Source organism: Montipora capricornis, chromosome 8 (genome assembly GCF_036669925.1).
Source record: "Montipora capricornis isolate CH-2021 chromosome 8, ASM3666992v2, whole genome shotgun sequence".
In the NCBI taxonomy this organism is placed as follows: Eukaryota; Metazoa; Cnidaria; class Anthozoa; order Scleractinia; family Acroporidae; genus Montipora; species Montipora capricornis.
The window spans coordinates 39,362,521-39,377,520 of record NC_090890.1 but is presented as its reverse complement, the minus strand read 5'-3'; the positions used below and the strand labels follow the sequence as shown (position 1 = coordinate 39,377,520).

General features: G+C 38.7%; 2 protein-coding genes across 12 annotated transcripts in view; both read right to left on the bottom strand.

The window, feature by feature from the left end:
* Positions 1-3,820, bottom strand: part of LOC138014588 (G-protein coupled receptor GRL101-like) — a 28,064-nt gene extending 24,244 nt beyond the window's left edge. The window contains exon 1 of one of the 3 annotated variants that reach the window (XM_068861708.1): positions 3,721-3,820. The gene's annotated coding sequence lies outside the window, so the exon portion shown is untranslated. Of the gene's footprint in view, positions 1-1,940; positions 2,079-3,720 lie in introns of those variants that run through there. The other 2 variants (XM_068861710.1, XM_068861709.1) reach the window with 2 other exon arrangements.
* Positions 3,821-5,477: 1,657 nt separating this feature from the next.
* LOC138014585 (G-protein coupled receptor GRL101-like) overlaps positions 5,478-15,000 on the bottom strand; it is a 38,641-nt gene continuing 29,118 nt past the window's right edge. For all 9 annotated transcript variants that reach the window (XM_068861697.1, XM_068861699.1, XM_068861706.1 and 6 more), the window contains exons 10-17: positions 14,506-14,653; positions 12,940-13,011; positions 12,011-12,082; positions 11,406-11,477; positions 11,042-11,113; positions 9,053-9,124; positions 8,753-8,824; positions 5,478-8,321 (exon numbers count right to left, since the gene is read on the bottom strand). In XM_068861697.1, the coding sequence (XP_068717798.1) occupies positions 7,202-8,321; positions 8,753-8,824; positions 9,053-9,124; positions 11,042-11,113; positions 11,406-11,477; positions 12,011-12,082; positions 12,940-13,011; positions 14,506-14,653 (1,700 nt within the window). In that variant the 3' untranslated portion in view covers positions 5,478-7,201. The remainder of the gene's footprint in view (positions 8,322-8,752; positions 8,825-9,052; positions 9,125-11,041; positions 11,114-11,405; positions 11,478-12,010; positions 12,083-12,939; positions 13,012-14,505; positions 14,654-15,000) is intronic.

The following is a 15,000-nucleotide window of genomic DNA, read 5'->3' as shown; positions in this document are numbered from 1 at the left end:
ATAATGGATAACAGAAAAACAGAAGAAGAAACCAGAAGACTAAAAGCCAACAGTTTTAAGAGTTAAGTTACCTTGAATTGGGACGTGGCTAAACCTCCACTCTTTTTACATAGGGAGTCGATATTGTTGACACAATCCAGTTACCTCTTTACTGACACCTAATGAATTCATTGAATTAAGGGTGGACCATTCCTGCACTTTGACAGATCACGAAAAAGTGGTATAGCTTCTTAAAAGAACTCCAGCAACAGAGAGGGCAAAGAAAGATAATCCAGTTTCTTACTACAAAACTCGCAGATGCGTAAACACTGGTATGATTATTTATAATATCTTATTGTAGGTTTTACTTTGCTTTAGCACTATACATACAATTAACATTGCAGAAATATAATTGTTATATTTGGACTTTGCGGTTTTCCGAGTTTCACAGTGATCATGCATGACACGGATTTCAATGAAGTGTATAAAACCGAAAACGAAAGCAATTATACTGTCACAGAGGACTGAAAATCAGGAAAAACATCCAATGCATTGTCACGTCCGTTTTTATACTAGAGACGCATTATCAGTCTGAACGAACTTAGGCAAGACCTCCTCAGTAACACGACCTAGAATGGATCTGTTCTAACTAACGAACGACTGAGATAATTAGAGATTCGAAAACTAAAAGATATTAAATAGGATAAAAGGCCAAAAAGTAGACAGATTGCACTTCAGATCTTTAACAATCAAACATGAATTTCGTAGGAAACAATATACACAATCAACTGCGTTATACATTAATAATTGTTACAAATAAATAGCTTCAAGTTTTTTCTTTAAAGTATACGTAGGCAAGAGAGTTGGCAGAAACAACATCGGAATTAGGAGGATTGTAAAACTTATGACCTTGATAAAAAGCGCGGAGAATTGTTTATTAGTATTAGTTCTGCAGTAAAGTGATGGGAAGGTCTTATAATTTCTTGTATAATAGGAATGTATTTGCATTTTTTAGTAAAACAATTTTGTTTGCTAACAGTGAACGGGAAGGGTCGAGATTTGATAGGAGTACATAAATTTGCCCATTTGCAAAGTATATATGTTGCAGGTAAAACCCGGTCTCAGGTTGAATCCGTTTTTACAGGTTAAATTGGTGATCCTCACTTTACCTAGGTTGCATATGCACTCAGATGAATTGAGGAAACTTGTTTGGAGCCAAAATTAAACCTCGAGAAAAAATAGGTTCAGGTTAGGATTAGTATACAAAAGTAAATAATGAAAAGAACTGTGTTGGGTTGATCATGTTCATCGCTGAAGTGTAGCGGTGAAGACACAGGACTATAGATCTCGATTCACAGGTAAGTGCATAGTACAGGTCTTTGATCTCTAATAATTTTGCAGTGTTGCGACTGAATGGACAAGTGTATGGATACTGAAACCGATAACCGATTAGGAAGCTGTCTCGAAGTTGTGGCAGCAAAAGACTTGAGTTTTATGATATACGTGGACAGGTATTGCCATGCATATGACTTGCTTTACATCGGAGGCTATCGTGAAAGTTGCCTATAGATAGTCACTATGAAAAATGTACCTAAGTTCTAGCTTGGTAAGTACTTCCTGCCGCGCACCTCAAGGATAGCTCCTTGGACCAATTCCGCTTGATTCACTCTTTTCTCCTTTCCTAAAATATGACACACTGCCTGGGGTAATAGATATTTCAACACACTTCATTCCTTCGGTTGCTAAATATTGAATTTTTCACTCAAGTAAAAGAAATTTACGAATAGAATACCTGAGAAGTGCAGCAGATAAGTGACAAATTACGGTTATTAAACATTCCTATTCAAAATAACTTAAAATCATGTTTCTTCAAGAAATTCAAGTGTTAAAAATGACCAATTTCTTATTAAATTAATTCTTCTCATGATATATTTATTATAACAAGGATCAAATTGATTTACCTATTCGAGGTTATTTGCAGATAGGCTCTTTGTGCTTGACGTGTGGGTCTCTCTAAGTGCAACGGGGCTTTGCTTTGGCACCCTTTTCCTTTTGGGCCATAGAGTTATTGTTTAAGGAGGCTAACACCTATTGTATCTTTGCGTTTTTCTTTTTATCGCTTGAATATGATCAGGATTCAAAGTTACTTTTGTGGCATGAATCTCAAGCCATTGCGGTGACAAATTCCAACACGTACATGGATCCATTAATTCAATGGGTGTCAGTGAAGAGGTCACTACGGTGTGTGAACAATATCTACTTCCTACATAAAACGGATGGAAGAAAAGAAATCAAATCGTGTTTCCTTTTTTGCAACAATTGTGAATAATAATTGGCACTTTTATTCAACGAAGACTAGCCTGCGAGCAGGCTCTCAGTGGTTCGAGGTAGATGAAGGGCCCGTGTTGTCAGCTGCGGTTTCAAAGTTACTGGCCACGTCATCCTATTATAATAACACAACGATTGCTCTTTCACAAATTTAGATTTTTAAAGACTAAAATCAGTAAGAATAAGATTTGTTCCACTAAAAGTGCAGACAGAAAAGTAAAAAATAGAAAAAGGTACAGCTTATCTGCTGAATACCCCGCCATTTATTCATAGAATTCGTTCTTAAAGTCGCCTATAGTAATAAAGTCAGTACGAAGATTCAAGTTTTTCATCAAATAGAGCCCTTTAAAGAAAACGACAGAACTTTTAAGATTATAAGACATGTTTCGACAGAAACTGCTGTCATCTTCAGTTGATTAATGTACAAAGCGTTAGAACTTGAATTTCAAAGTAGGAAAAAGTGCGAATTATGCTAGTAACAACGGAATGTACATAAAACGTTAACATAATTAGCACTTTTTCCTGCTTGTAAATCAACTTCTAACGCTTTGCACATTAATCAACTGAAGATGACAGAATTTTCTGTGGAAACATGTCTTGAACCTTTGTACTGACTTCATTACTTTAGGCGACTTTCAGTACGAATTCGATGAATAAGTGGCTTGCCTGCTAATATCAAGATCCTTTGTTTCGCCTGGTTGTTATATATAGTCCTAACGATTTTTCAAATATTCTGTAACTGACGATGATGTTCGTAACATCGAAACATGTCTTGGAAATTAAAAAATGTCGTAATCTTCTTAAAGATAACGATTTGCTTTCTGCTGTCTCGACCTTTTGGTTCCATTATCCACGACATACAAGGTTGAAGTTTTTCATCACTGAAATAGAGCCCTTTAAAGAAAACGACAAAACTTTTAAGATTATAAGACATGTTTCGACAGAAACTTCTGTCATCTTCAGTTGATTAATGTACAAAGCGTTAGAACTTGAATTTATAAGTAGGAAAAAGTGCTATTAGTAACAACGGAATGTACATAAAACGTGACAATGTGAGAATTAAAAGGATAGTTTTAGATTTATCTAACGCTTTGTACATTAATCAACTGAAAATGACAAAAGTTTCTGTCGAAACTTGTCTTATAATCTTAAAAGTTTTGTCGTTTTCTTTTAAGTTCTGACTTGCCTGCTAATATCAAGATCCTTTGAAAATAGAGCCCTGATTTAAAACTAAATTTGTTTTTTCCATTCTTTTACAAGCGCTCGCGGAGCCAGGAGATGCGATTCATTCACTTTGTCTTCCTTTGATTGGATCAAGAATTGGACCCAGAATTGTTTGTTGGAAGTTTTTTCATGATCACTAAACAAAAAGTGTGCGATAAACCATATTACTACCCTTAACTAAAAACCTACCTGTCTCCACCTTTGCTCCGGGATCCTCAATGGGTGCTTTGTTTTTCGAAGGAATGAACTACGATGTTAATAGCGCTTGTCGACTTCGTCCCAAGTCTTTAAATCATGATGTGGGCGGAACATTCTTCAACTTTGACAGATCACGTGTCTCTGCGTTAATCGAGGGCTTTTGTAATGCTATACCCTCTCGATACTCCTCGACGAATATCAACGATTTATCCGAGCAACAAATAATATCACAAACAGCGGGATCGGTAATCAGAATTCGAAGTACCTACATGCAACGTGTTTTAACGCGAAAGTAGAAATTTGTTTTATTAGTAGTTTTCTTTCTCATTGGTCGACTTACGGGTGTGATTTTTCGTTTCTTTCGGACTCATTCATTGACCTCTGGCCCCTGCCTCACTTAAAACTGGCGTTTTCAAGGAACTCAACTGGAAAGAACTTAAGATTGTAAGTGCTAATAATGATCTTCAAAGGTACATACTAAAATTTCAGCAAATTTCTTATTAAATGAATTCTTCTAGTGATTTATTTGTTGCGTCAAAGATCGAATTGATTTACCTACTCCAGGTTACTTAGGTAAACAGCTGGGCAGATAAGCTCTTCGTGCTTGACGTGTGGGTCTATATATGTGCTTACGGTAGGTTTTTTTTTGACCGGGTTTTGGCACCAGTAACAACTCCACTGACGTCTTCGGAAAAAATCGTGATTCCTCAAAACGAGACCGTTGACGAGTTTCTTTAGTTGATTAAACGCGCCGTCGTTGTAAAGGGAGCTTTTTTTCGTCATTTTAACTGTCGAGGTATTCCTGCCAAAAACCAAAGGACGTGGCCGAGGTTGGAATAGGCGGATGATTAAGCTCTTCCATGATTATTTGCATCAGCCAAGAAATCCAATGTGTACTTGTTCAATTTTTTTTTTCCGGAAAGTGTGAAATCACAAAATTCCCGCTTTTAAAGTATTGATGTGATCTTATGCCACAAATATTATTTCTGAGCATAACTGGGTAAAGGGACTGAAACCCTTTTTTTGCGCCATCTTCACTAAAATAATTACAAACATACCTTTGATCTGTTAAATTGTGAAACGTGAAATGGTATTGATCAAATGACAACATTTTCCAGATGTTTGAGACACGTATTTGTAAATATTACATCTGGAATATTGGTAGATGCAGGGAGATAACAGAAAATTTCTTCGGACATGGGGGATTATAACGCCTATCCCGACCGCAAGAAAACGATCTCAGCGTGAAACGGTACTTACAGTAGAAGTAACTTGCGTCCCCTCATGCCAATCGGTCAGTTTAATGTGAGTAATGGAGGACTGCGAAATCCAAAACTTACACTCAAAGTAAAAAGCCTCTGGACAAAAATCAAAGCTCAATCTAAAGAAAGAAAAGGAAATGACTTTTTGATCTTAGTAGCACATCAATTTGGCCTGGAGAAAAAATGTATTTCTCAGTACAGCCACAATGAAGTTTTGAAGTTCATCTTGACGCTGATGTGGGATAAAACTCCACAAAATTCAAGTGTATCACTGTTCCGTTTTGATTTCCTGCAAGTGTATTAATTCCATAAGTATTTTTTTACTAATAATGTTAGTAATTATATTGTTCTCTGGAAATCAAAATTCCTGTTTTGTTGTTTGACAATTGGCTTCAAATTCAAAATGAGCACAAAGCAATAGTTAAGTCCATTTATCAGGTGTACCAAATTGTAACCATTCATAGGCGAAATCCAGAAAATACAAGTGAAAAAACCGCTCTTTATTGGGCTTGATAAAATTGACAAAGTCAGGAAAAAGTCTTTCAATGATTATTAAATTTTTTTTTGATAATGTGAGAGGCTGTGTTTCATTAAAATCACTGCAGCAAAGTTGGTCAAAGGGTCAAATTGTTCTTTGTGATTAGCCAATAGTGATCCATGCCGATGGTTTCTGTTATTGTGCTTTGACTGGCAGCTGACTGTCATTGCAAAATGCAGTTGTGCCATGATGGTTCTCTGTGGCTAGGTATGCATAAATGTGAATTAAAAAGTGAATTTTAGTGATAGTTCATGTGTCAGAGGTTTCTTTTGGTGACAGGTTGTTATGCTCCCACAAAAATTGTGTTGGGACCAGGCTTTGCAGGGGATGTGGAGAAAAAGGCGATCGAAGTAAGCTGGGACGAGCATGGGATCCGTCCCCTGTACCCCTCCCATCCCCTGCTCGGCGTGGTTTGCTTGCCGATTTACTTTTCATCTCGTTTTACTGCAGAACCTGTTACCAGGTCAAAAAGATACCAGAATTCATTTTTCAACTGTGGCAAAGTCGGTTATTTAACCTTTCATTTTAGCATGTTTTTGCTCCCACAAAATTTTTTGATAGAACCTTATCGTCCACCTCGTTCCCAGAAACCAAGGGAGAGGTCCTGGGAATGAGGTTGCCTCACCATGATGGCGGCCTTTCGACACACACCTACATCTCATTAGTGTCAAAGGTCGCTAATTAGCGTCTCTTTAAAAGGACTCTTCCAACGGTTTGTCTTTCACCCCTAATGTAGATACTTGGCAAGTGTCGAAACGTTCGGTCTTTGAACTGTAACTTTGTATAAGTTACTTTCAATTCCATAACGGGTTAACTACAAACTATGACTGAAATACCAACTTCTTTCTTCGAAATTGTTCGTTCTTGGAAGAAGCTTCCGCCAAAGTTCGTTGAATACGGGGTTTTTTCCTCATCTTCATGCGTGTGATACTAGCAAGGCAAGATTAAAGGACTTCTGTTATGCTAGGTCTTTAAGGAGGCAGTGTGGCCAGTAGTAAGGGCGCTTGCCTTGAGATACGGGGATCCCGGGCTCAAGACCCGCTCGGACCACTCGTTGAATTTGATCCCTGGTTCATCTTCTCGGCTGCACTTGTAAAAAGCCAACATGTATGCCTCCGGCTAGTTGGGGTTTCGATGTCGTTTCATTGGCCCTGGAAAGCCCCTATGGGTAGAGGTGAGTTAAGTATAAGTAGAGGATATTACACGACGATAAGATGTGAATTTTACGTTTGAGTGGCAAGGACAATATCCGCGAACGAGTGAGATTGTTCTTGCCACGAGAACATAAAATTCATAACTTCGAGCTAACGTGTAATTTTTTTAAATATGTGGACAATAAATATACATGGAACAGATTGTGAGGCAGTCTTTAGTACAAATACTAGTATTGATACAGACAAAAAAGGCGGGGATCGTGACTTTGCTGAATATGACCACTCGTGTTACATACGAATATTCCCGGATGCATCTACGAGTGTTTTTGTTCCCGGTAAAACACTCCCGTCCATTTAATAAACGTGTGTATGTAACTTTTCGCATGAATGAGAACTTTGCAATCGCATCTTGTTTTCAAATCATCGGTTAACAAAAGCCTTATCTCGTTCTTAAAGGGCTTTAACTGATTGGTTTGTTCTGGTCTCGTATGCCTCAAAGTCTATCTTAGGCAATCTGCTCAGACGCCTGACTCCATGATCTCGCCATTAAACAAGTTGCTTTCTTCGTTGGAAAGCAAAAGAACAATTGTTCGCGTTTCATGACCCGGACCCGAGTTCACAGTTCGGGAATCGAGGTACGAATGTTCGGAGGCTCTCGTCATCCGGCTTTGCGTTAGGAAACTGAATCGCAATTTCCGACGAAAGTTGGCCGTGGAAATCGTGTAGAGAATTGGATTTAATGCGGAGTTCAAAGGAAGCACGAATACAGCTATCCAAGCATACACAGGTGGTTTGGCTTCCATGCCAAGCAGGGAAGCAATGCCAATGATTATTATTGGAATCCAACAACAGAAATCTGTTAGGACAATAAAGACCATTCTAGAACCAATGGATGAAACAGCAGTTCCCGCAGCGCTCATCTTCCGCGTGTTTTGAATCTTAAAGAACATGATTAAATAAAGAAAGAAGATGAGCATGAAAGATACGAAGTTCAAAGCTAAAAATACAAATACTGAATACTCCCATCCGACTGGCTTGGCCGCTGTCAAGTGAAGAGGAAGACAGACGCCAGAGCGAGCGTAAAACTCTTTAAAGTAATGTATGCCAGTGAGTGGGACTCCCGCGAGAATGAACGCGGTTAACCACGTGATGACCAATGCTACGTGCGCTCCGCGGAGACTTAATCCAATGTGCTTGAATGGATGTGTGATCGTCACATACCTATCCAAAGTCATAATGGTTAATATAATCACGGATGCTTCGCTCGATAATGTAGACACAAACCCGCTAAATTGGCAAAGGGGGCTGTGTTTCCAGCTGTCGTTATAAATGAAGTACTTGCCACGATAAAAGACATCCACAGAACCAATCATAACTAAGTAGATGCCCATTAAGAAGTCAGCAATTGCTAGGTTCAACAGCAACAGCGCATGCACTTTGTTGTCGCTCTTGGTTTTCAAGCGCCATATAAGGACAAAGGCGTTGCCCAACAATGCTATGCTTCCCAGAATCCATATGGATAACCTCAATGTCATGTTGGCCATTAGATCGTTACAAGAGGAGAAAAGGTCTTTTGGTGCAGAACACTTTGGCCCAGAAAGCTTGGCTATGCAGCAGAATTCAAACTTGTCAGCTTCTCTGAAAGACAACATAAATCATTATGGTTTGATGATGTAGCCATAATTTACAATAACGAAATGGTTCGATTGTCTTTAAAGAAAGTGGTGGTTGATAAAAAAGGTAGTTTAAGATATTAGGAAAGATCTTTCCCTTCTCATTGTGTTCTCTCTAGAACCATTTTTGCAAGAATCAGTTTCCATTTTCACGAAAATAACTTAATTTTCTGCTTTTTCTTGGACACCTTGTGGTAATTGTACTGAGTCTTCAACGGTTACTTAGCCAGGTGTGGAAACCCAGTGCGTTCCTGCTTTCATTGCGTCCTTACTACTTTCGAGTTTCTCTTTTAACAAATGTTGAAAGTATAATCTCCCCTGCTACGTATGAGCAACAACAAAATGCAAACCTGTTGCTGATAAATAATCATCCCGAAGCCCAAGAACTGTACTTACAGGTAGCTAAGTGAAATGCTGCGAAAGATATCCGGCGGCAGCTGTTCCAAGTTCTTGTTGTTACTTAGGTAACTAGAAAAAAAATCCGTTCGAAACAGTAACAGAGTAATTGACTAATCATTAGTAGTGAAAAAGATAATCTATGAGCCAATCACAACGGAAGCTGACTGCATGCGGCCGGCGCGCGGGATCAGTTTAAAACCGTCGTGACGTAGCAATCCAAAACAAGAACATCCGGACCACAACCAAAAGGCATAAGCTATGATTGCCTCATTAAAAACGTAAATCTTCTGAACTCACAGATATCGCAAAGAGTCCATTCCGCGGAATGCCCCAGATGAGATTGAAGTTAACTCCATGCTGCTTAAATTCCTAAAGAAGAAAACAGTTTTTAATACATTTTGTAAACCTTACGATAGCTTAGCCCTTTCTTACCGTGAAAGAAGATTTTTAGGATAAACGAATGATGGTTTTTAAATCGCTTTTCAGGAAACACCTGCTGGAAACGCTGGTCGATTTTGCAGGCTTTATATTGAAAAAATAAAAGCAACTCAAAAAAAGAAGTATTTCTAACCTCTGTAACTAGAGCTTATCGCTACGCTCAACTGTTTAACTATTGAAACTCAAACTAAAGTAATTAGTTTGATTAATGGAAACACGCGCAGATACGCAAATCAACCAATCGAAGCGCAGCAAATGAGAGTGCAGGCTGCACCAAGTGCAGGGACTGATGCGTGGGCACGTGACGCTTGGTTTTGCTACGCTGACAAGATATGTGGCGTGCATTTGCAAAATCAAAACAAGCACGGAGATTCTTTCGACACTAGTTAAGGACGTTCGCGCCAAAATCTTCCTACGGTGAGATTTTCTTCATTTCTCGCCTAGAGTTAGGTCATAAAGTACATACTCCAAAAATGAAAAAAAAATGGGGGTCGCCGACTTTGTTTCGGAGATAATGGCAGTGGAAAAATGCCTTAATTTCGAGAAATCGGTCATAATAGCGAGATGTAGGCTCATCTACTCATCCATCGAAAATCATAAAAATAAACTGTTGGAGTGAAAGTTTCCGTGCATAGGTTTTTAGGAGTGAGATTTTTAGATAATTGTATGCCACTAGGGATGTGGTAAACAGCAGAGTTCATCCTCGACGAACGTTTTCGTAAGCTCTATCTGTTGCAACCACTACCAGAATTCGATGGCACGAGGAAAGAAAATGTTAAAAAAAGATAACTTCTTACGGTGAGAATTTATTCATTTCATCATATTTTGTAGATAGTAAGTAAAGTAAGTGATTCATGATTAAAAAAATAGGGGTCACCGATGATCTGAACGAGTAAAATCGATGTGATTTTGCAAAGCTCTTGGAAAAGTTCGTTTGTCACGCTTTTGCGTGACCTGTCGGGCAAGGACTGGAACCCAAGAGAGGATCGATCGTTGAAGAGATGAAAGGTTTTTACCGGAAAAAAAACCTTTCTCGAGCATAGCAACGAAGTTTTAAGCAGGGGTCATCTTCATTTGGTTGGTGTTTTGTATAATATCTCTCCATTGCCGTCATGCTCATCCTCTGGAGTGTGTTTTTTTGTGAAATTCAATCGCTGATTGTTTCCACGCCGGTCCGCACTATTCAAGCGGACGAGGACGAAAGTACTGCTCAATTTTCACGAAAGTAAAGGAAAAGAACTTTAAAAACATGCATTCACTTTGAACTTAAGTTCGTAGGGTAATAAAAACATTAAAAAGAAACAGCCCCATTAAATTTACGCAACGTTTCGTCCTCGAGTTTTCCAAACTTTCAGCCACTAGTCTACTCGATCAGCTACCTTTTCCAGAGCTTTCCCATCCTCCCGCTCACTTCTCTTTGAAGTTTCATGATGATTCGGAAATAAATGTGCCATTCTTTTGCCGGCCTGGAATTTTTTCCTCGGTGTTTTTGTCGCCATGTTATTTTAACTGATGCTTGAAAAATTTGTATGAAAGTCAAGTAGACTAGTGCACGACTGATAAAATCTCGCGAATATCAGTCGTGCAGTAGTCTACTTGACTTTCATAAATATTTTAAATCAATTTTGACTGATCACGATCTTCTCTGATCCAACGCTGTGCAAGACTTATCGTCCACGGTTTTTACAAAGGTTTTAAAACCTCAACTTCACTAATGCTCGAAGTAATGCGTGACATATTACAGTCGCGTTACCTGCGCAGTAACGTTGCGCACAAACAATTAGCGCGAACGTCCTTAAAAAACCGCTCTAAACTGATCAAGAAAATAACAAGTCTTGTGTCACTCACAGGGTCCCAAGTTTCTCCAATCCATAAAAAGCCCCAGTCTTTATTTTTTGAACTGGATTACCTAAGAGATTCCTATGGATGAGACCAAACATATAAACGGAAACATGACTCAAATGTACTGTCACGTTAGTCAGTATAATGAAAGAAAGCTCTAAAAATGTAAAAAAGGAAGAACAAAAACAAAAAAAGCAAAGTAACACACCATATGAGGCCTAACATGGGGGAAACAGCTGTCCCTGATTACCAATTGACCTGATGAAATGGTTGTGCGCATGCGTGATTTGTTGGCCACACCGGGTTGATATTATGGTGTGTTACCTTGCTTTTTTTTCCGTCTAAAAATGTACATTCTTTTTGGCCTTACAGTTCCGTTAGTTTAGTGAGTCCTTCAAATGTACCAGTTTCCAATACCCGTAGCTTGTTACTTTTTAATATCCTAAAAAATAAAACAAGAACAGAAACAAGAAACTAATCTCCGTACGGTACTGCTGACATTCTTTTGGGGTTAACCCTGCGGTGGCGGAGTAGCATCCCGTCAGGAAACGAGGGGGGGTGGGGGGAGGAAATAGAATACTCTCAGTTGCTTAATGCCACTAAAACCGGGGTACGCTGTGGTTGCGTGAGCCTCGGTGACCAGTGTGTGACTTTTAATATTTTCAACCTCGTCACCAGGGCGCTTTTCCCTGCCAGGGAAAAGCGCCCTGGGGACGAGGTTGCCACTGAAACGCGAGTGATATGCAGTGAAAACTTTTACCGGCGGGAAATAAAAGTCAGACCGACCTTCTTGAATCAGCTACGCTTTCCTAAGCAAAAAGAGCTATGGTTTGCTCTGTTTAAAAGAAAATTGTTTGGCTAAAATTAGGGCCAGCACTGCAGAGTAATTTTTAAAGGCCTCATCTCCTTTTTCACTCTGATACTAGTCTACCTGGTGCGACATGTCATATTTACTGTCTCCTAAATTTTACTTACAGAATCTTCAGCTGCTGTTGATTGCTAAAGGAATGAGGTTCTATACTCTCAATTTGATTTCCTTCCAAATCGCTGTAAAAATGAACAAAGTATTTTGCTCCATTTTTCTGACAAGTCAACAAGTATATAAATACTCCCTTCGCGGGGTAGCCTTACAAAGTAAGATTCGTCTACGTACCTAGCTAATATAATTGTAACTTGAAATTTCTCCATTTGGGGTAATATAAACATAAAAATATGGTTTTATCAACGGAGTTGATAATGTAAATTGACCACTTTAGAATCCCCGTACGGTAGTCAATTTACATTAGGGAGTTTAAGAAACCACGACGGCTACGGCGGCGAAAACGTCACTTCAAAATATAAGTTTGAGCTATTCTAAGTACTTCATGATTATTTCATCATGTTTATATTATTCAATATGAGCGAAGTGTCCTATAACTGGATTGGTACGGACGGATTTGAAGTAAAGAGTGAGACTGAAAGATTCACTGTAGTTTGTCCACGTTGTCGTCAAAACCTTAAAATTGGTCATTTCACGTAGTAGTTTTGACGAGTACGGGAGAGAAATGTTCAACTGAATGCGTGCTGCACATGCAGCACGATCATTTTGGTTCTTTTAACCAATAATATTACTGCTTTTTGGCGTTATCGTTGCCGTAGCCGTCTTCGTTTCTTAAACTCCCTATTATCAACTCCCGTTGATAAAACCAAATTTTTGTGTACTACTTCCCCACCGACGCAGCACCACAGTTTCTTTAGAAACTACTCCCTTTAATATAAAAATAGCCAGCATTTTATCGCCAACGATAACCATGCATCAGGTTAAGCAGAAAGTTTTTCCTGGCATTTAGCAGTTCTTTGGTCTCCTTTCTGTGGAAAAACTGTTACCACATGGAAGATGTTAATAGAAATATCCTGCAACTTACATTTTGTCAAGAGAACCATATCTGGCAAAATTGAATCTTTCAATTCGTGCTATTTTGCCCTTACGTATCATCCTGTAATAAGAAAAGAGAATATAGCGAAAACTGATGTCATCAAGCATGATCATTTTTTAGTGGGATGATGGTTGTATTTTAAATCGGGGGAGGGTCGTTGCCTTGAAATGGTCGGCAAGCCATATATTTGTGTCAGGGGATGGGACGCACGAGTTCAAAAATATTACTGTGGCCTCCCCCCTCTCCCAGACTATTTGCACTAGCCCTCTCTTCCTTACACTGGCCGGTCCCCAATCAAGAAATCCTTAACAGAACAAAGTTCCTGCTTATAAAGTGAGTGAAAGTAGTTTGAAGTTGATGGGGCGTCAAGTAGGGAAAATGCAGCTTAAGTGGGGAAAATAGCCGACAAGAGATAACGTTTGGACGTTGAGAGAAACAGAAGTATCATGAACATAGGCACGAAAAGCTACGAACATCACGTCATTTAAATTGACTGAACACAGTTTTTATGCACTTTGTTAATGACTATTCGCACACTTTGATATCGTCCTTTTATTATACTTGACGATTCACTGAAGAGAAAAACGGAGCACAAAGTATACACGAGATTACAAGGAAGGGTAGAAATAGAAAACCAAAGGAAAGCAAATTTTAAAAAAAACGACACTTCAAGATCTGTGCTCTTCTCCGGACTACACAAAACGGTTTTTGCATACAACATGAACAAACTTATATGCGAAACTAAACAATACCAGCGAAACCGACCCAAAGAACAATCCGAGCCTTACAACGGTGTTAACGAGGTAGTGTGACAAAGGTAGAAAAAACCCACGCGAGGCTTGATTACGGACTAGGAAAACTATAGTACGACAAAACAAGAAGGAGAAAACAAATGAACACTAATTACAAGGAAAATACTCCAATTCGTGGCAGTTTTTGCCTGGAAGCTCAAACTTGCATTGGTCAATAATAACTGCTACCACAAAAGGTTACATCTTTGACAGTCAATGTACTCTGCAGGCTGTTACCATGGTAACGCATCTAGAATAAAACAAGTCCTAAAAGATTTTTCTTCCGCCTTCATGCAAAATTCACTTAGTTTTTTTGGCACCATTTGCTCACTTAAAATAATATAAATAAACTACGTTTAACAGCTGATTTTTCATAATTCGTTGATAGACGGTTTTCAGTTTTCCCAAATTTTTGTTTGTTAAATTTCTGATTTTTTTTCTTTTTTTTTTTTTTTTAATAGACGACTCATTTGTGGTTGAAACTATTTTAATTCGAAATTTCTGAAAAATTTAATGACGCGTTTGCGAGAAATTTGGTAAAACAGCCAACAGCTGTTGGTCTCAGATTTTCAAGCAGTATTTGGGAGCGCGAGAAAATTAATGAGAAAAAAAAAATCGCAATATTTGCCTTTATAAAACCCCTGACCGAGGAAAAACTGTGTTCAGCCATCTTAACAAGACCCATGGAGATTTAATGAAGACAGGCTAGTGCTCGAGACAGCCGGGTTCGCATTTCTGTATTGGCGTATGAGCGTTAACTTACAAGATTGTTATCTTGATCGGAAGATAGGTTGGTATCCTTGTGATATTTTTCTCATTACACTTGGCAAATGATTTAACATGAACAGGCTTTTCATTTCCAATAGAAGCTTCCCAGCCATCTTTGACACAATGGATTGTCCAGCTACAAGCTAAATTCAAATCAGTGACATTAAGGACGTACTGATCGACACCGTAATCTTTGAAGAAGTCTCAAAAAACAAACATAGTAGTATTCTTATGTGACGAGAGGTAAAGGTCCAATCATCATCGGGGTTGTGTACCATTTAAGCTAAGATTTGTTCAAAACCTTTTGTTCTTATTTGGGAAAAGGGACCAAATGAATTTTGTTCTACAGCCCGATACCAATGACTAACAGGGAGACTGAAATTTTCGATATAATTGCACCATAGCGTTTTACAGACTGAGTTATTTTTAGATCGATTTTCCCAAGAAAAGGATCCTTTCCAGTTAGTCATAACGCTGACATACTTAATTG